This window comes from Triturus cristatus, chromosome 7 (assembly GCF_964204655.1).
Source record: "Triturus cristatus chromosome 7, aTriCri1.1, whole genome shotgun sequence".
Classification (NCBI taxonomy): domain Eukaryota; kingdom Metazoa; phylum Chordata; class Amphibia; order Caudata; family Salamandridae; genus Triturus; species Triturus cristatus.
In genome coordinates, this window is record NC_140590.1 from 528345986 (window position 1) to 528368257 (window position 22272).

Consider the following 22272-nt stretch of genomic DNA (forward strand, 5'->3'; position numbering starts at 1 on the left):
CGGGGGAGCGCATTCCAGGCGGGGGAGCGGACCCTTTGAAGTGCGATGCCAAACTGATTGCATGGCGGCACGATGCGCGTGATTGTGCGCGTGCTCGCCATGCAATCCGCTTTTCGGAGCACTTTTAAGTGCCCCTCACTATAGTCTCGCTTTGCAATCGCTTACGCGATAGCAAGGCGAGACCTAAAAAACTCCACTGGTTACCTTTCCAAGATCCTACTGCTAATCATCAGAGCCTTCAAGTCCACTGTATCCAAATACCTCACTGCCCGGTTTTGCCATTGCAGGATCCTAAGAACATTAACGTAGTCTGATGCCAGTCTTATAAGCGTCCCCCCCCCCCCCCCCCCACACTCCTCCTCTCACACCCCACCACCTCCCCTTTACTGACTGAAAGCCGGGGAAGGAAAGTCCTTCATGGGGCTGGGCTCCGAAGCCTGGAATTAACTCCCCAGCTCTGTTTAATTGACACTGAAAAAATATACAATAAAAAGCCTAAATACCTGGCTCTTTCTTGCCCCCAATGTTTCACTCCCATATGTAACCAATTACCTCAGCCATCCATTCTAGGTCTCGTGCTTACACGTAAGGATATCTTTTGATTCCCGTCATAGTGCCCGGATGCTCAATCATGAGTGACGGTGCACTCTACAAGTAAAATGTTAATTCTTCACGCAATACATTTTTCTTGTCTTCATTTTCCTGCACTTCCTCGACTGCCTCTTTTTGCACTGATCTACCCCTGTATTGTTATCCCTATCTATCCTCTTGTGTGCTGTACCTCTACCTGCTCCGTTTAAAATCAGTCTCCTTATTTGGCATCCCCTGCTGTTCCTCACCTGGCTTCCCCGTGACTTTGATCTCCCACGCAGCCTCCTCATTTACCCCTTCCTCTTTCACCAGTCTCTTCATTTTCTGCCTCTATACTCTGATCAATATTCTCCCTTGACCTACATTCACAAGCTTTAAATTATTTCTCGTAACAGTTATGTTAAGTTTGCGAAGTTCAAATAAAAGTGTGGATTTTTTCATAGTTTATGGCAGTATTTATTTGTATTCACACCAAACGTTAAGGAAAAATTGTTAATATTTGTCCAAATGCAAAAGGCGAACTTTATCAACTCCTCAAAGTCAGGTTCACAAAGTTGTGAACCTGACTTTGAGGAGTTGATCAACCTCATCCAGCATAGGTTGGAAAAAGGGCTCATCTCTGTCAGTATGGTGGCTGTCATTAAAATAAGAAACTGGTCTGATGTTAGTTTGTCTTCGGGAGCTCTTTCTTTGATTTCTCTGCAATTGTTCCAGGCCACAGGACCTGGAAAGAATACTGGTTGGATGGGACTGTTTCTCATAACTTTGAAACTTGCTCAAGCGTCAAAGTTGCAGATGGCAATTGATTCACTGTTGTGTTTTTAGAGCAAGGCTGTTACAATGGAACCTTTTTTGTAGAGTTTAAGTTGTGGTGCGCTATCGGTGAAACATGTGGCAGAAGTCTCCTTACCTTTATGCATTTGTGGGGGAGATGGGATTTTATCTAGGATCCACTCAGTCACTTATAAATGAACTACATTGAGTGGTTATGTCCAAGAATTTAAACATTGGGGGGGGGGGGAGGGCTCTTCTCACTTTTCCTTTTCTTAAAGAGTTGCATATTACAGGTGTTTTCCATTTTGGTATGTTTTGATGGTAGGGGTGTGCCTTATTTTAGGTTTTGAAAGTACTGCCATTTTATATGGTTCTTTCAATCTCACAGGTGGCTGGTGGCATGTGGTTCTCAATCTGGATACTACAATTGCCCTGACGCAGAACTTTGCCAGTAGTACAAACTTCCCAGTGGTGTGGCACAAGACCGTAAGAGGGAGACCCAAATTGTCAAGAAAGTGGTACAGGTGAGGTACAAATGACGTCTGGAGTTTGTGAGAATTCACTGGGCCTGGGGCAAAGTAATGAGCAAGGGGTGTGTTGGCAGGGATAGTTTTATGTTTTTTGTGGCTGTAGCATAATATTGTTTCAAGTAAGTACATGTTTGAGGTATGTGGGGCTGTAGATATACATGATGTGCATTCTCCTGCCATCTGGTGTTGGCCCTGGATGTGTGCAAGATGTTTTTCTTCAAATCAGTCTTTCGAGTCATGAGATACTTTGACTCCTCCGCTTGGCAATAATGTGCATGGTCATCGACTCCATTGTTAGATTGTTGTCTTTCTGACTTAAAGTTTGGGCGTGTGTTCCGAGTCAACACTATTTCTGTGCTCTTTTTGGTTCACAAATCTACTTCTCTCCGTTGGTATTGTACTTCAATCGCGTCTCCCTTACTTTCTGTCCTATCACTTGCAAAAGTGTGGTCTAGGTAGACATCGGCCCCTCCTGGGTCTCAGCCACCAGGGCCTACTCCCGTCTCTCCACCATGCCTCGATTGTGATGTAACGGACACCATTTCAATATTGTCCTCGCTGCCACACAAAATATCATCTGACCGATCTTTATCGAGGCTGCAATTCGTGCCTGTCGCCAGAACACAACTAGGCCGCCCGCAGAGCTTTCAGTTCCTTCTGCTCCTAAAAGACTCTTCCAGACTGTCGATTCGCAATGTTGTGTAGATGCAGAAATGACACTCCAGGCCGCTTCGGTCTCAAGGACATCGACGGGGAACAGCACCCACAACAGTCTGCTGCAGATGAAACTGGAAAAAGTTGTGGCTCCGACCTGGAGATTGAGAACCTTCCACCATCTTAACAGTCCATTAGTACGGCACCCTCTCATTCCAAGCAGTCTTCAGCAAAAGGGCACTCAGCCACTCTTAAACACCAGAGACTGGCTTTCAGACCGCCTCTGCTTTAAGGCCATGGTCGGCACTGACCAATTACTTGGGACGCCCAGCTCTGGCTTTGTGCCGAAGAAGCCTTGGAGACCGACCGCTTTAATGACCGGCACAGACTAAAGGCACCCGAAGACCTTGCGTTGACCAGCAAAACCCACACCTGCGCAATTGAACCAGTTCTCCATAAGATGCAGGAGCAGCTCGACTCCAGGCAGAAACACCTGCTCATCCACCTTCACATGGGCTGCATCCTTGCCTGCACTTGAGGCTCTCTGCTGCTCCACCTCGAAACATCAACTGTCAGATAAAGCTGCCAGTCCCTTAACCCATGCACCATCATCCACTCTCCCTGTTCCTCCGCATTCGACCTCCCCGTCTGCTTCTTCAGGGAACCCCCTCGACCTCACTTGTCAGGGGTCTCCACACACTGACACTGAGTGGGGTGTGAAGGCACTTGTCCGGGCTATGATTATAACACCTAGGATGGATTAAAAATATAAAGCCTCCCCTTCTGACCCCATGTATATTTGTGGTCAGCTGCCACCTGATTCTCCTGTAGTCACCACTGTCTGTGTGTGGAAACCCCTGACAAGTGATGTCGTGGGGGTCTCCTGTAGAAGCAGGCGGGGAGGGCGAAAGCAAGCCAACTGCAGGCTAGCAGGGATGCTCCACCACCAGATAAGGAAAGCAAATGTATAGATGCTGGAGGGAAACGGGTGGCAATCAGCCAACCACTGGCGCATTGCTTATTCTGTCGGCCTTTCTTGCAAAATATGATCATGCCCATTAGGACGAAATGGAGGAACTCCTCCAATACCTCCCTGAAGAGCATAGAAAGTGAGGTCAAGAGAGTTTGAGAGTGCACTGATCTCAACCACCTCTATTCGCTTTGCCCTAGACACAGCCAACACCCCTGCCAGAGGGATAAATTCTAGTATTCTGGTATGCAGAAACGTCTTGCTCCGTATCTCTGGCTTTAAGCTGGAAGTTCAGAAGGACCTGCTAAACATACCCTTTGATGGTTAGCACCTCTTTGGTCCACAAGTGGATCAAACTTTGGAAAAAATAAAAAAGATATGGAGACGTGGTGATTGGAGCATTACAGACGCCTGCTCTCTGCTGCTCCTTTCCATGCACCCCTTACTGTGAAGACTAGATGATCCCTTCCCCTGAAGCCTTCCCATCTTATCAGTGCACCAGAGGTTCCTATAGGGGCAACCAAAAGGAGCAACACACGCCACCAAACCCTGACTTGCCCCCCCCCAATACCACACAACACCTGTTTAGGTGGGACTACAAGTCTTCTTTCCCACATGGGAAACTGTCACCTCAGACCAGTGGGTGTTGAATATTATCATAGTTCTTGTCTCGAGCTCACTTCCATGCTTCCCACCATTCTACCTTGTAAACACACACTCACTGGAACATCAAAGCCAGGTTGAAGCCACCCTCCTCAAAGGGACTATAGAACTCCTCCCCAACATCAGCAAGGTACAAGAGTATACTCCGTACTTCATAATGCTCCAAAAAATACTGGTTCCTCAAGCCCATTCTGGACCTCCTAAAGTAATATATCCTATTGGAGCATTTTCACATGGTGACCATTTAGGATGTCATTCTGCATTTTCAGCAAGGCGACGTTTTTGGCCATGCTTGACATAAAGGATGCCTGTTTCCAAATATCAATATATCTGGCTCATCGCCGGTGTCTCAGATTTGTGGTCAGCGGAAGCCATTACCCGCGCATAGCAGCACCTCAGGTGTTCGCCAAATACCTTTAGGTGGTGGCTGCACACCTGCGCAGACAGGGCATCCACATTTCCCATAGCTGTGTTACTGGCTTATCAAAAGTACGACCCCCACTCCCCCCCCCCCCCCCCCCCCCCCCCCAGCAGTGCCACAAGCACACACAAGTCTGTCATATAGATCTGCTTCATTTCTTGAGGTTTGCCATCAACGCCTCAAAATCCCACCTCCAACCCATTCCAGATCCAGCCCTCCCTAGGGGCTGTCCTCCGCTCAGAGGTAGGCATAGCCTATCCAACTCCCGCCAGGATCCAGTCCTTTCAGGCACTGCTCCCCTTGTTTCAACTAAATCAACAACTCACTGTCAGAACAGTCATGTGCCTCCTAGACAAGATAGCCTCCTGCATTGCCATAATACCTCATGCCAGGCTTCCCATGTGTCTGTTGCAAGAATGTTTAGGGCAACAGTGGTCTCAGGCGGAGAGTCAGTGGGACGATTTAGTGTTGATTGGCCTCTACACCCCTGCTCTCTGCAGTGGTGGAACACCAACAGCCTGTCGCGGGGGTGGCCTTTCCTCGACCCATTTCCACAAAGGACTGTTAAATGGACATCTCTCTTACGGACTGGGGCGTTCTCATATCAGATCTGACTGTACAAGGTCAATGGGAAACCAAGTACCAGGGCATCCACATCCACTACCATGAACTCCTAGTCATTTATGTAACATTGAAGGCTTTCCTACCTCACCTGATAGGCAAGGTTGTTCTTGTGCGTGCGGACATTATGGCAGCCATGTATTACCTTCAGAAACGGGAAGGGACACACTCGCCACAGCTGTCTCTGCTCTCCCAGATTTTTTGGTCTGGGGCTCTCTCATACCTCGCCTCCGGGTTCCCACAGTCCAGTGGCAGTGCGCTATGGATGAACTGATCAGGGATATTTGCCTATGCTTAGCCTCCTCTTCCTCCCTTTGTGTTTTGAATTCTGGTATCACCAACATGGGCCAGCCCTGATTTACGACTCCTCAAACTCTTACTAGTTTGCACGTGAGGCTCCCCAACAAGATGGACCACCTTCAGCAGAACCATGGCGAAATCAGGCACCCAAATCCCTCATCCTTGCGATCTGGTTCCTGATGTCATATAATTTTGATACATTAAAGTTCCACCTGAATGCATTAGCATTCTTAAGGAAGCGTGCAGACCTACCGACCGTGCTAGCTTTGCAGACAAGTGGAAGAGATTTGTCTGCTACTGTCACAGAAATTGACCCATTGAAAGCCTCAGACAAGACATTGTTACTTACTTCACTTGCAGTTTTCTGGTCTAGCCTTTACCTCCATACAATTGCATTTAGCCACCCTGGCTGCGTACTTTCAGACTAGACAATGCATCTCTCGAGGATGCCGATCATTAAAGCTTCATGGAAGGTCTCAAAAGTATCATTCCTCCACAGGTCTCACTGGAACGCTCATGGAATCTCATTATTTTACTCGCATGACTCAAGGGTCCTCCATTTTGATCCCCGCTACACCGGAACCCTTCAATTCCTCTTAGAAGGTGGCATTTCTAATTGCTGTCACTTCACTTAGGCTTGTCCGTGAGCTGGAAGAACCTTTTTTCCAAGTACTTTAAAAAGTACACAGGGATAGGGTTGTCCTCCACACCAACCCTGAATTCCTCCCTAAGGTAGATTCTCACTTCCACCTTAATCAGTCCATTGACCTGCCTATTTTTTCCCCCCACAACCTAATCCAGATGCAGAGCGGGCTCCCCATACTTTGGATGTAAAACAAACTCTTATGTACTATGTTGATAAACCCAGACCATTTCGAAAAACACAGCGGTTTGTTGCTTTCTCCAAATCCCACAAAGGAAAGGCTTCACTCAAGTCAGGCATTGCAAGATGGATAGTTAAATGCATCCAGAAATGTTGTGCTCAAGATGAGGACTCTACCCACTCCTCTTAGAGCACACACTGCTCGGAAGAAAGGAGCCTCAATGGCCTGCCCGGGAAAAATTCCAATAGCCGATGTATGCAAAGCAGCTACCTGACCTGCACCACACACTATTACAAAACATTACTGTGTGGATTTCCTAGCCCCCCCCCAACAAGCCAATGTTGACCAGGCATTTGTTTGTGCACTCTTTCAGCCTACTGCAACACCCATTGGCTAGCCACGGGTTTTTGGGAGGATTGCTTTACAGTCTAGGCATAGCATGTGTATCTGCAGCCACGCATACCTTGAACTGAAAATGTTATTTACCCTGCAAGTATCTGTACGTGGCATGTAGTGCTGTAGATTCACACGCGCCCACTCTCATCCCCGGACACCTGTGGTCGTTGCAGTTTTTTGCATTCCCTTTTCTCTTATGCATGGACATCTCTTTACATATCACTTCGCTTCACATTACATCCTCACCCTCTGTGCAGTAAAACGATCTAACAATGGAGTCAATGACCATGCGCATTATGGCCAAGTAGGAGTCTTGCAGTACCTTGTAATTTGAAAAGACTTCTGTGAATAAAAACAACTTGCACTCGTCCAGGCCCAAAACTAGATGGTAGGAGTAGATACAGCATGTGAATCTATAGCACTATATGCCACATACAAATGCTTACAGGGTAAGTAACATTTTCCTTCTTATCCACTCGTTACTAAATATATCTGAAATTAAATGGAAATGCAGTGAGCATAAATATGTCAAACTTGAGAGTGGGATGTCTCCAGTGATGAATCTTACTTGCTCTAGGTGCTCTCCTTACATCACACTTTCCCTCAGCAAAATGTTTTGTTACGTTTTTAATAAGGCAATGTTGCAAGTTTATTGGATTATCACAGAACATTGTACGATTAAAGAGTGCAATGCGTCCAAGCATATGGGAGAACCCTCACATCCGTTGTATTTGCTCTAGACTGGACTGAGAAAAGCTTTCTCCAAATCTGCAGTGTCAGTTTAAAATTGTAGAGGATTGCAAGTTCTCACTATCTATTGGCATTCTTGTCACTCCTATTTGCTTGCTTCTTACTAGATGACTTTCCTTAATCTTCTTTTGTTTGCCCCTAACCTGGAGTATAGTTTTTTTCCCATCCTTTAGAATGGATGACTTGTATCTATCTGTCCTAACCAAACATTCGGGGAGCTACTTTTTTTCTTTGTATTTCAGCAGGGTTTATCTTGCTCTCTCCTTAATGTGCTACTTCTCCCCTCAAATCCCCGCCCTCCACTGTTACTATTGACTTCGTCCCAGCTCATTTGTTGCTTCCATTGGCTGCTCAGCACGTTTCTTGTTGTTTTTTTTTTTTTACACTCACACGGTTCTCTTGTTCTCCCACCTCTCCCTGCTCCTGCTGTAAATGTTTGAAATTTCCAACAGACCTGCAAGTCTGGTAGTAGGTCACATGTGGGTCCTCTTCTCCCCTATCCTTAGTACTTAAAACGCAGTTACAAACCACCCTTCCCAGTTGGGCTTTTCCCTGACAGTCTTGCATTCCCACTGTGAATGCTACCTGCAGACTGCAATTTGGCTTCAGCCACAGATATGAGCATGTGATCATTTGAATTTTTGCTGCACTTGTCTCTTTTCCATATTTGTGCTATCCCAACACACCCCTGGTGTTCCCTTCTGCCCAGAGCCCTCAGTGTTCTTACCCATGTACAGTCCTCAGTAGCATGGGGCCACAGGCCCTAAGTTGATTGAGCCACAGTCTGGCAAATCTCTCATTGAGGTCTTCTCCACGACTATGACCCATCGTACCCACTCCACAATATTTGTTTTTTTGCATGCTCTGTTAAGTGTGCTGTAGATAAAACTGCACAAACTACGAACAGAGTATCCGACCGGTATATTGCATGTCCTGTTCTGGGACCCTACAGCATATCTGCTTTGCTGTTGTTTCCAAATGCAGTTAACACATTTCTTTAGCGATTGTCTGTTTAGGGTCTCTTTTCCTCTGCTGGAGTTGAATATTGGCATCACATCAAAATTGGTGGGTCTTCTTTTTAAACACATGAACAAATCTTCCCTTTGCAACCTTCATGGAAAGCTTACCTTCCTGTTATGGTTCGTTTCCCACTGTTCAAAGTGTCCGTTAGCTACATGTATCCTGTTACTTGTCATGCTACTTGTAAGGTCTCGTGTTCCATGCTCCATTCTTCACTCGTATGAATGTCATTAACCATAAGTTGGCTATTGATTTCCTTATATATTCAACTTATGCCTTCCAGCTTTTTTCTAAACCACCTTCCTTACACTTAATTAAAAAAACAGAAGTCCTCAAAGTGAAAGCACATTTTTAACTATGCGTCTTATCCATTTTAATTTTTAGCATCTAAACAATGAACTGCTGATGTGTTTTCTGGTTTGTTACATCACGTTACCAGGAGGCAAACAAACCTAACAATCAGTCCATAAAATTAGCAGGGACTATTGTGCAGATTCCAACTGCAGGTCTACACCCAAGTTGGTCAGGCCTCCCTGCATTTGTGTTAAATACCGTTCCTTACTCTTACCACACCATAAGGTTTGTCTTCTCTTTCAGGCATCAGCTTACGATGCAATAGAATGTTTAAAAATGCAAGTGAAGATCATATGTTGGATATGTTAACGTACCTGTAAACCTTGTTCTCCCTTATGAAATTTCCTTTTAGTTCAGAAACGGCCAATGAATGTCTCAAAACACCAAGGCCGCCAACTGCAATAATGTGCATTACTTGACATTTTGTCTACTGTCCCTTCAAGCAGCAGTGCTGAAGTTCATATTTTAAAGGCAGTCCTCAATTTGGTTTTAATATCTATTTTCTCAGTTTCTGATTGCACTCTTAAACATTTAAAAAATACAGTTAAAGTTGAGCATTTGAAGGGAACGGTTGCAAAAGTGCCCCAGGATCCTGCTAATGAACATTAATATCCAATGAAGATTTACTTCAAAACGATCCATAATTGCAAGTAACTTTTCCTTTCTTCATCTGTTTACACCCATTTGTAAATTAATTGGTAAACTTCGGTTTTCGGTTGACTGTCCGCCTTGAATTCTGATGCCCAGAGTGGGATCTGTGGACTCGAACGTAAGGTATTCCATCTTTCCTATAAATGGCTGACCTTGAGCACATAGTTCCTGAAGGTTTCAGCCAATTTAAAAAGAAAATATCCTGGGAGTGAAAAATCCACTGAAGGGGTCCATAAAAATGCTAGGATAGGCCGTAACTTTCCCTTCTTTGATTTATTCCCACCTGTTCTTGAATTCTGCCTGCGGTAGAGCTTTCTGTGCAAAATACACCTTGCTCTATTTTGCCCATAATGAGATCTGTGACTCAGACCAAAGGTAAGGTGTTTGATCTCCTGCTGTCAGTCGCTGACATGGAGCTCTATTGTCAGGTTTGTGCAAAGGCTTATTCGTTCTAGGACAAGCATAGATTCACACAATAGGTCTGTCACTGGTAAGCCTGTAATAAAGTAAAAGAACCATTGGCACTGTCTGCCTTCCACTGCCACTAAATTAACTATGTTGATCCTAACCAGGGCCTCCGGAATTGTGGAAATCTGTTGCCATTGCGTTGTCTGCATAATTATGGAATTGCTGAACTAGCCCCATAATCCATCATTTCATGCGTAAATTGCAGATTTTAACCAAAAAATCATTCTTCTAACTACAGATTCCTCACCTTGTGAATAACCCCAGGTGACAGACTGGATCTGGAGATTTTTCCCAGCAGTCCCTTGTGTACTAGTATGTGATGTCTCGCAGCTCCACATCAGGCCCTGAAGTGACATCTGTGCCACAATGTAGCCACAACCTCCATGCTTCTACATCAGTTCTTTTCTTTCCGATGTTGATCCAGAGCTTTCTTCCCAAGTGATTTCCATCACTTACAGAAAATTCCTTAAAATTATTCTAGTGTGCAAGGGACATGTCTCCCCTAAAATGACAGGGTTCAAATCTTGTAAATATTACCACAAACGGATTTACTTTACGGACCCGCAAAAGGTTGGTCTCAGCTCCTTGCATGTCTCAAAGTCACGGGACTTGTGCACTTATATGAACCTGAAGGCCATCTGAGATGCGAGGCCAAACTCCACATCGTTGAAGCTATGGACGTGTTCTCAATCACGAGGCCGGTCCAGAGAGGGCTCTGCATCCCACTCCAAATAATTATATAAGTCAAAGAAAGATGGAAAGTCGAAACATGGCTCCCATCTTCCTGACACTCATCAGGAGACCTCATATAGATGCGAGGGTACCTCCAGATCTCGGTCGGCCCCAACATGGAACAGATTCAAGTGCTAAAGTCCTGATCCAACCTGAACTCCCGGGGAAATGAAGAGGCTGCGCTCTGTGCCTTCGGACCCCAGAGATTCGAGGAGGCCACCATTGAGGTTACTGCCATCAGATCCTACCGCATTCCAGAGCCGCACCGATTTTGAGGATGGCTTCTGTTCCGACTCGTGCCAGATACTGCACCGATTTTGACAGAGGGTAAAAATCTATAGTCCTGGAGTCTCTCTTCTGGAATCACATGACTATAGAGATGGAAGATTCACAAGTATATGATCAAAATATTTTTCTGGACCTCCAGGAAGCCACTGGCTTAGACACAGCGTCGGATACTGGATTGAATTTTCTACACTGACCCCTCAATGGAGGAATGTGCCTCTTTCATCATGGTCATTAAAATGGACAGCAGAAGTTCTTCACCGCAAACTTACATTAGTGGAGGTTAAAACAAATGCATTGACTGAGGTTCTGCACCCAGAGCAGACCTCTTTGAACCACTACATCTATTCAGTGAGGCCCTGACACACACTTTTGGGTACCTGGTTAAAGCCAAGATCTTGCAACCCAACTTCCCCACACCCTCTTAATTTAACCACAGTTCATCAATAATAAGGCAAATACATTAGCTCCGGGGACCTAACTTTTCTCCTGCCTGCACCTTACACCAAAAGGCCTCGTAGGCCAGGCTTCTAACTAACCAACCAACCAAACCTGAATGCATTTCCCACAAGGCCGATTGACAGTCGAAACGGTGGAGACATTCGGGACACTGATGTTTTCCTCTGCCAGTCTTGCCCATAGATCTGACAATTTCAGTTTCATCCTGAAGCATTACGTGCATGCGCTGTGAAACCTGGTGAGCGATACCTTCGTGCTTAACTTCCAACAAATAACACCGGCTGGGGCAAAGTACGTCATCAGATCAGGTCTTTGCACTTCTGACATGTCTTGATAGGGCAAATGGTACCAGCGTGGTGCTTAACCATCATGCCTGGTTAAGATCAATGGGCTGATGGCATGTCCATGAATGACTCTTGGACATTTGATGCCACCCATCTCTTTGGAGGCAAGGCAGGCTGCATTACAGTGCTTCAAAGAAAGCAAACCAACAGCGTGCTCTTTTGGCCTTGCAGTCCTCGTACAACAGTTTTCCCACAATATCTCTCCATTCAAGGCATTGGAAGAAGGATGCACCAGAGGCGATGACAAGTTTGCCTTACTGCTACAAGCCTTTCGGGGTAGAGGATGAAGATTCGGCCGACCATGTCCAGGCACCCAGGTGCAACAAACTAACCGAACCTCTCACTCTTCAGCTATGTCAACCTGTTAGAGCTGTGGGTGATTTTGTTTTGCACTAAAGGCTTTCTTCCTGTGCAAGGGGAAATGAGCGCACCTTTTTTCAGACCACACCACCTCCATGTGGTACTATAAAAAGCAGAACTGGGCGGAACGTAGGTCATGTGACAAGAGGCTAAAGAGACCGGAACTTGGTCTCTCTTTCCAACACTGCTGGTACACAGAGTGCCTGTTTTAGACATCTGCCAGGCTGCGATGTGGGTGTCAATTTGCAAGTTTACAAAATGCTATTAGCTGGGTAGCCATGTCCGATCCGAAGTGCACCTTTCCCGTTTAGTCCTGTTGGATTTCTTGGCTGGAGTCATTTCACCGACTCACCACCTGGAGAAGTACTGCTTTGATATCCATTCAATTCGGTAATGTTATTTCCTGTGGATATTCTATCTGACCAACCCTCCTTCACATTCTGTAGCATGGACTCCTGGTCAATACCAAAAAGCTTTCAACTTAAGGATCTGCACACTGTCACATCTCAATTATAAAGTCTTACATCGGATTGCGCCAAAGATATCCAAATGAAAATGACATAGACGCTCGGAGGTGGCGGTTATATTGTTGCCTCAACGTCACATCTGGGTTGGGACGTCCAAGACTCAGAGCTACACAACTCCACCTACTGGCTGGCAAAGGAATTCCTGAGATTCAGTCTGGTGCTTAGGGGCATTCACTAGATGTGAAATCTGCAGGTAGAGTATCCACCAGAACAAGTTTTGACAAATGTAAGTAACTTGTTCTTCTAGCTCCAGCGTATCAAGTTTTGCAGTGTGAATCTTTCTGGATTCACTATGCTGTGCATTATTCCGCGGTCTGGTGGTTGGGTCCGGAATCGTTGTCTTTCTTGTCTTTTTAAAAATAAAAAAAAATTGTATCCCAGGTGGGTGTCGACGTCCCACCATTCGGTGCACTTCTAGTGACGTCGTCATGCTTCCTGCGGAAGTCCCACCTCGGGGCGCCATCTTCAGATTCTTTTTTCCGCGGTTGGGTCTGGATCGTCAACGTGAAGCTCCAGAGTTTTTTGCGAAGAAAAGAAAGTGCACGAGTTTCATCGAAGAAGTAGTTGAGGAAGACTACAGAAGGAAGATCAACGAGCCGGGACGACGAAGATGGAGAACCTCGAGATCTTCGACGTCCAACAGAGAATGCGCACTCAGGGACACTGAGCGCAGGAATGGACAGGACACCCTTTAAATTCTGCCGTAACTGCCACCATTAATATGCGCAGAAGGACCAACACCCGGTCTGCAACCTTTCCCTGCCAGTCGACCACGAGAGCAAAGACTGCAACGCCTGTTCCGCCTTTACACCGAAGACACTCCGGGTGAGAGAGAGACAGAGGAGAGCCAACTACAACATGGAGGGCAAGGGACAATCCCAGACGCTGTACGAACTGGGCCTCTCCACCGACTAAGACAACGTCGCCGAGGGACCAGATGACTTCACGGTCGCAGAGACCGATAAGAAAACGTCTGCTAAGGTAGGAGAGACTTCGAACACTAAACCCTTGACAGGGCCCCGAAAAACAGAGTCAGACTCTCGAAAAACAGTCTAAGTCCTCGAAAGGAACACCGGCGCCGAAACTTTTGACGGCCGCGAGTGGATCCAAGGACGAAAGGCACGGCGGATCCTTCGAAAAGGACTCCCAGGTGCCAAAGACCAACGAAAAGCAAAGCGTCGAAGCAAGGCCAAGAACTTGGGCGCTCGACTTCGAAAGATAAGGTCGCGTCGACGAAGGCTCTGTCGAAAAGACCAGCGCTCGACGCCGAACATGCCTCCGAACTGGAAAAGAAGAGGAGGCTCGAGTCAGAAATGGAGAGCATCCTACAAAGGGAAAAGGAGTTTTGACGAAAAGATGAGAAAATTCACAATTCCAACGAAACCACCGTCGATTAACGTTTAAGTCGAGGAACAGGAAGAGTTCGAGGCCGAAGAAATTTCGAAGACTCCCGGAGATGAGGAAGAGGACCCTTATGATGAGGTAGAGGAATACGAGGAACAACAATCGTACTACGGCTCGGCGCCGTCTACGACACAGGACCTGGAGTGGCAGGACCTTGACGCCGAAAATCCGGAAGAGCCTGTGGAGACTTACCCTTCGAGGCCTTCGCCGCCACATGACATTGGGGCTTACAATATGGTCGTCAAAAGCGCTGCAGCAGCTTTTGGCGTTAAGCTGGAGGAAGAAAAGCCAAAGGCTGACTTTTTACTGGAGACACTGCTCCCCATCCAAACGAGGAGCAAGTTCCTCCCCATGCTACAGAGCGTCATGAACCAGGGGAAGGAGGTGTTCAAGGACCCAGCTACATGTAGGTCCATCACACCCAGGACGGAGAAAATATATAAACTCTTCCCAGGACCCTCCATACATCAAAGGATCCGTCACAGCGGATTCCATCATCGCATATACTGCCAGGAAAAGGGCTAATGTCCAGGCTACCTCTGGACCACCACCACCACCAGACAAGGAAAGCAGGAGGATGGACCTGACTGGGAGAAAAATTGAGAGAAACGCGGCGATGCACTGGCGCATGGCCAACTCCAATGCCCTACTGAAGAGGCACCAATACCAACATTGGGACGAAATGGGGGAACTAATCAAGCACCTCCCCGAACAATACCAACAAAGAGCTTCGCATCTAGTTGAGGGGGGGAAAAATATTGCGAATTCTTGCCTTAAAACAGCCCTGGATGGAGCAGAAACATCAAGCATCAAGCATGTTGATGGCAATAGGAATAACAAAGAAGGCAAGCCTGGCTCAGTATCTCAGGCTTCAAGCAAGAAGTCCAGAACAACATCCTGAACACCCCTTTCAACGGAGAAACGCTGTTCGGAGCGACAGTGGATGAAAAACTCACACAGCTCAAAAAGGAACGAAACGGCAAGATCCATGGGGGCACTGCAATTCAGAGGGATGCGTAGAGAGTACCACGACACGGAGCCCTTACGGAAGGGGAGGAAACCAGCTGGGAACGTCACACCAGACATTCCAGCAGGCCCATCACGGCGACCATCACGGACAGCAGGGGCAGCAAAAACAAAACTGGCAGTACCAGCCTCGGGGCCAGTCCTTTCGCAGTAGGAGGAACGGACGAAGGCAAAGACTAAGATGGGGAGAACAGCCCGCCTCAGTGACTTCGCCCGGAGAGGAGTGCTCACCCACAAGATCCCTCCGAGGGTAGAGCACAGAAGATCCAAAACAAGAGGGTTACACAGACCAAACGCCAAGGAGCATGCAACACTGGTTGGCGGCAGGCTGAGACATTTCCTTCAGGAATGGCAAAACCTAACACACAAGTGGATACTCAACATCATACAGTTTTGGTACTGCATAGAGCTGAAAAGGAAGCCACCAAATAAAAAACCAAAGAGAAGGGAACACTCAGGACAGGAGCTAGTGCAACTCGTAGAGGAAGCACAAGAGCTACTCCAAAAGGAGGCCATAGAACCAGTACCATTCAAAGAAAGGAACAGGGGAGTGTACTGAAACTACTTCCTGGTACCAAAGGTCGACGAAACACTAAGACCCATCCTGGATCTACGGTTCCTAAACAAATGCATAAGGACGCAGAAATTTAAAATGACGTCCCTACAAGAGGTACTCCCGCAAATGAGAGACGGGGACTTCATGTCCACTGTGGATCTCAAAGATGCCTACCTGCACGTCCCAATGAACAGGCAGCACAAACATCTGTTAAGGTTCGCCATCAACGGAGAACACTACCAATTCACAACCTTGGCATTCGGACTAAAGTCCGCACCAAGGGTCTTCACAAAATGCCTGTCGGCAGTGGCAGCGTACCTGCGGCGGGAAGGGATTCATGTGTACCCTTATCTCGACGACTGGCTAATAAAGGCAAGTTCACGCGAAAGTTGCGAGGAACACGCTCAACGGGTCACAAGCACGCTAACGAAGCTGGAATTCTCAATACACTGGGGGGAAATCCTCTATGGAACCAGAACAGGTGAAGATCTTCCTGGGGGCTCAGATCAACACCATACAGGGAACGGTGGTGCCCAGCGACAAGAGAACACTGGCCCTGCTGAAGGAGACGCCTCTACCAGAAAGGGCGAGCTCTGACAGTGAGAACCGCAAGCAAGATCATAAGGATGATGGCGTCATGCATTCACCTAGTTCCCAATGTACACCTACACATGAGACCGTTCCAGGAATGGCTGCAACGGCAATGGTCACAAGCAAGCGGAAGTTGGGAGGATCTAGTGGTTGTAACGCACGCAGTGCAAGAAGAGATAGCATGGTGGAACAAGGAGAACCATCACCACAGACGCATCCCAGATAGGATGGGGAGCACATATGAACAAGCTCAGAGTGAGGGATTTGTGGACTCCAGCAGATGCGGTCAGAAATATCAACTACCTGAAATTGAAGACCGTATTCCTAACCCTGAAGGCCTTTCATAAAAAACTGTACAACCAGAAGGTGTTGATACAATCAGACAATACAACAACCATGTTCTACATCAACAAGCAGGGAGGAACACAATCAATTCACCTATCCAACCTGGCTCAGGAGATTTGGAGGAGGGCCATCCCACTCAAAATAGACCTTCTGGCCATACACCTACCAGGGAAGGACAATGTGGAAGCAGACTGGCTCAGCAGGCAGACTTCAGCATCCCACGAGTGGGAGCTCAATGGACATGAAACGCAAAGGCTATTCAGAAGGTGGGGTACACCGACAATAGACCTGTTTGCAACACACCAGAATGCAAAATGCCAGAACTTCGCATCCAGACAACCAGAAAAACTATCCCAGGGGAATGCCCTATGGATAAGTTGGTCAAAAACATTTGCCTACGCTTTTCCACCAATATCACTGATACACAGGGTACTCAACAAGTGCAGGACCAGCAACATGACACTGATCCTAGTGGCACCACAGTGGCCAAGACAGACATGGTACTCCCAAATAGTGGAGATGGCACAGGGACCACCGCACAAGTTCACCAAAAGAAAAGACTTGCTCTCCATGCAGAACGGAGAGGTCCTACACCCAGAGCCAGAGAGCCTCGGCCTAGCGGAATGGCTCCTGAAGACATAGAGTTCGCACACCTTAAGCTACCTCAAAGCACTATGCAAGTGCTCCGGGAGGCAAGGAGACTGACGACACGAAAATGCTATGGGGAAAAATGGAAGAGGTTCACCCAATGGTGCAGCAAAAAGAAACTGCAAAACAAGTTGACAAAGGAATCAACTGTGCTGAGATACCTCACGCGCCTACTAAAGGCTAATCAATTCTCATCCTCGCTAAGGGTACACCTAGCAGCGAATTTAGCCTACACATGAGGTGAGACGGGTAAGAGTTTCCGTACATCACGAGTAGTAAAGAGATTCCTGGAAGGGGCAAAGAGGATAGCGCCACCAAAGAGGATGCCGCTGCCGGCATGGAACCTCAACATAGTCCTAACGGAACTTATGAAGGCGCCCTTTGAGCCCATCCACCAGACCTCGCTTCAAATGTTAACAATGAAGACAGCCTTTCTGGTGGCAATAACCTCGCTGCGCAGAGTCAGCGAGCTGCAAGCACTAACGCTGCAAGAGCCTTACATCCAAATACACAAGGACAGTCGTAATGAGAACGGACCCACACTTCATGCCGAAGGTGGTGTCGGCATTCCATATGAACCAGTCAATACAAATACCAAGCTTCTTTCAGAACCCAGCCACAAGCGCTGAAAGGGCACTGCACACTCTAGACGCTAGAAGGGCGGTGATGCACTACATCGAGAGAACCAAAGAGCACAGGAAAACGAAGCAGTTTTTTGTGTCCTTCGCAACCAGCTTCCTGGGTAGACCAGTAACAAAAAGCACCATCGCGCGATGGATCGCACAAACGATACAATTCTGCCACAAACAGGCAGGGCAAGAACTATCGGAAGGGGCACGGGCCCACTCCACGGGTAAGAAAGGAGCAACAATCGCCTTTCTGGCGAACACACCCATTCAAGACATATGCCTGGCGGCAACATGGGCTTCGGTGCACATGTTCACGAAGCACTACTGCGTGGATATACAAATGAACAAGGAAGCACAAGTAGGACAGAAGGTTCTTCAACATATATTCAACGACCAACGCTCATCTTCCACCCAGCCGCCACAAAGATGACAAACTGCTAAAAAATCTATGCACAGCATAGTGAATCCAGAAAGATTAACGCTGCAAAACGAATAGTTTCTTACCTGTCAGTGTAGTTTTGCAGCTTGAAGATCTTTCTGGATTCACTAGCGAACCCACCCACCTCCGCCAGAAAGATGAGGCTGGAGAAGAGGGGGGAAAGACAGAGAATGGAGAACAAAAAGAGACATAGAAAGAAATATGAGAGAGGATAGGATTAAGAAGAAATACTGAAAATTGCCTAGGGTTAAAAAAAAAACGAAGATGGCGCCCCGAGGTGGGACTTCCGCAGGAAGCAGGACGACGTCACAAGAAGTGCACCAAATGGTGGGACGTCGACGCCCACCTGGGCTACAAAAGAGAGACTACGATTCCGGACCCAACCCCCAGACCGTGGAATAATGCACATCATAGTGAATCCAGAAAGATCTTCAAGCTGCAAAACTATTTGTTACTAAAAATCTCACCACCCCTCTTAATGCTCAGTGGTTGGCTTTTTGTTAGACAGAGGCAGGTTACCTTACACTGCTGATTACTGTACTTTGATATTAAACTGGTATTAGTAGGTGAAACTTTTCATACACATTGCTAACATGTATGAAACTAGCAATTGCTGAGAAATGCCCCTTCCAAAAGGACTGCATTGCGCCACATAACATGCCTTTCTTTCTTGCGTTTAGTCAACCCCCCCCCCCCACCCGCATAATTCCAATGAACCTGATCATAACCTTTTCAGATATCAATTTTAAATTTCAACTTTAATGAGGACACCATAGCACAGCTCTTAAAGAGCAGGTTCTGGGGGTGCAGGTTGGTTTAGGATAGGTTGGTGTGGGGGATGAGGCCCCAGACTATGGCCCGGCAGTAGACCTATTGGAGGAAGAGGTACGGTATGAGCAAGGTGGTTGGGAAACGGGTGGCCTTTGCTAAGAACCTTATGAAGCAAGAAGATAGTGTGACAACCCATGATTGCTCAGTTTCCAACTGATTTCATGTTGCTCCAGTTTGTGATGGCTGAATTAAATTTCAGATTTCTGACACTGTTGAAGCCTCAGACATTGCCAGCACCGCCTCTCGTAGATGTCCTGTAGAGGAGGAAGAGGACAATAGTTGAGGAAAAAGGGGCAGGGCCTCCCAAAGATTAATATAGGAAGAAGAGAGGAAAGGTCATGTAGATATTTCAGAGAAAAATAGTACTTTATTATTTCAAAGTAAATACTTGCTGATCCATTCCCACTCTATACTGCGTCTGGAAAGCATGCCAGTGACATAGTTTCAGCAATAGTCCTAGCTGTCATTCTGAGTTTGGAGGAAAAGGACAAAGCCCCTAACAGTTCTGTGGCGGGCCTTATGGGATGTCTTAAGCTGCACTCTTATATCAACAGTGGCTGTTACCCGGCCCTTTGTAATTGTGGAACGATATGACCAACACGTGGTTCAGCCCATTTTTAGGTCTAGTTCCAGAGAAGAAGGCACTTGCTGAAGGCATTCTTTTAGAGCAGGGGTACTCACAAGCTTTCTCTCGGGGGCCAAATTTACAGTGTGGTTTCTGGCTGAGGGCCGCACTGGTGGGGGCGGTGCCAGTGGGGGAGGGGGCGGGGCTAGACCAAAAAAAACTATGACCATGAGGTTGAACACAGGCCCCTGCAGCGGACGCCTTCGTCCACTGAGCCACCAGACAAGACATTCACACCTATCTATCGCTCTGTCTCCCTCCCTCTCTCTGTCTCCCTCCCTCCCTCTCTCCCTCCCTCTCTCTCCACTTCTCTCTCGCTCTCCTTCTCTATCACTCTCTCTCCCTCTCCCTCTATCTCTATCTCTCTCTCTCCCTCTGTCTCCATCACTCTGTTTGTCTCCCTTTCTCTGTCTCCCTCCCTCTCTCTCACTCTGTCTCCCTCCCCCTCTGTCTCTCCCTCTCTGTCTTCCGCCTCTGCTTTTTTTAGTGATTCAGTACCTCGATTCAGCCCTAAAAGGCGTCCTTGCGATATTCCCTTACATCTGCCACTCTACAAACAATTTCTCTCCTGAACTGCACACGATGAGAGAGGGGAGGCGGGGCAGGGCACAGAGTGGTCAGAGCGCACACAGCCGCCGCACCCAAGTACTTCACGGGTCTTTTAAAGATCATTCACTTGGTAATGAGGCAATTTATGTACATTTCTAGCTTTTCATCTAACGAGGGAGTGGCACGTTTTGCCTTTCAAACTGGAAACCTAAATATTCCTGGCGTGACCTTTACGTCAGCAAGCAACAGTGAAAATATTAATTGGTGACATGTTTGTAATTTCTAAAGGTCCATATGCTTCCAAACAATCTTCTTCTTCTACCGAAGCATTCAGTGAGGATTTTCAATAATATATAAACCCTCGAAATTTGAAAAATATGAATCCTATTTAAACCAAAAGGGCAAATGGAACTTGGGGACATTTCTGAGAGCAAATTATCATATTTGTCAACAAAGTACAGTTTATATGCATGACTTGTCTTTTGACTTGCTATTCTCTCCACGTTTTGCAGGGCATTTTCGGTTATTTCGTGTACTTGCTGAAATCAATTTGGCAAATATGTTGCATTTTAATACCAAAGGAGCCGGATCTGAAACCTCACTTTCCATAAGAATGTGCTTGCTAATTTGAACTAATACAATGCAATAAATCTTGGACTTTGTTCGCATTTCAGTCTTAATGTGGAGCAGACGTGAGGAGAGGACAACTGTTGCCATCTGTTCTTTCATGATGGCGCACGTAGCAGCAGTGTCTGTTCTTTGATCGCAGTGTCGGGGCACTGCCTTTAACACTGATGTTAATGAGGCTTTGTTGTATTTCATCTCCTCTTAGCGCCCCTGCATCTCCACTCATTCAGAGGGGAGGTGCAGGGGCGCTAAAAAGAGGTGAAATACAACAAAGCCTCATTTACAAGTGACTTGGCTTTTAAAAGAATCGGCCAGCCCCCATAGCTCCGCGCTGCTGCAACCGGCGGTGCTTGCACAGGTACGATGTCTGGAAGGTCCGCGGGCCGCCAGGGAAGGCCTGCCGGGCCGCTGGCGGCCCGCGGGCCGTACTATGAGGACCCCTGTTTTAGAGGGTTAGATCCCCTTTGCCAAAGTTAGTCACAATGAATGCGTCAACCGCAGTGTTAGCAAGCATGTGGATGAGGCACTTCAATGTATTAAGAAGGATGCTGGCATAGCACACTTATCAAAAACCAAATAGTATTTGTGAAACTTCATTTGTTTTGACATTAGAAGAATTTTGAAACTCTTCCCTAAAGGGCAAATGTAGTGCCCCCATTATGTTCATTAGATGTTTACTATTTGTAAAGCAATAATTTACAGAACCGCGACAAACCAAAGTCCGCCTGTGCCCTTCAGTAATCACAAAAGTGGAACCCTGGCTAGAACCCAGGAAGCAAATAAGAGAATCTGACTCCTCCTTGCAGGTGGCCTCCTCCACCTAGGAGGTGGAATACTTGGATAATCTGTAGAGGAACAGGAGAGCATCACCATATATTGATAAATGCTACAGTTAATCTGTTTCAGCTATATGTGGAATAATTGACGTGTTGATTGAAAGGCCATCCTCTGTCCCCAAGAAGCACTGGCACCTAAAGGTACTGCAGCATAAAGTCTTCAATATGCCACTAGAGGCGTCATGGAGCTTGTTACTTCAGATTCATCCTGGTCCAGAATAAAACTGACAGATGAAGATCTATTTGAAATCTCAACCTCCAATTCCTCCAAAAACAAACTCTGGATGGTTTCCCTGCAGGCCTTTATGGAAAAGAGATGTTTTGACCTTGCAAGCCCTACTACCTACTTATGCATCCCAAACATCATCCATATCTTTGATTTTCTGTGGCCGAGCAGCATTATCTTCTGCTCCCAATATATTTACAATATTACTTACTTTATATGCTGCTCATCCAAGAAAACAGTGTCATT

The 22272-nt window shown here is 46.8% G+C and overlaps 1 protein-coding gene across 1 annotated transcript in view; it reads left to right on the plus strand.

The window, feature by feature from the left end:
* Positions 1-22272, plus strand: part of JMJD6 (jumonji domain containing 6, arginine demethylase and lysine hydroxylase) — an 82532-nt gene that overhangs the window by 43482 nt on the left and 16778 nt on the right. Inside the window, exon 4 of the mRNA XM_085616899.1 lies at positions 1754-1889. Coding sequence (XP_085473025.1) covers positions 1754-1889 — 136 coding nt within the window. The remainder of the gene's footprint in view (positions 1-1753; positions 1890-22272) is intronic.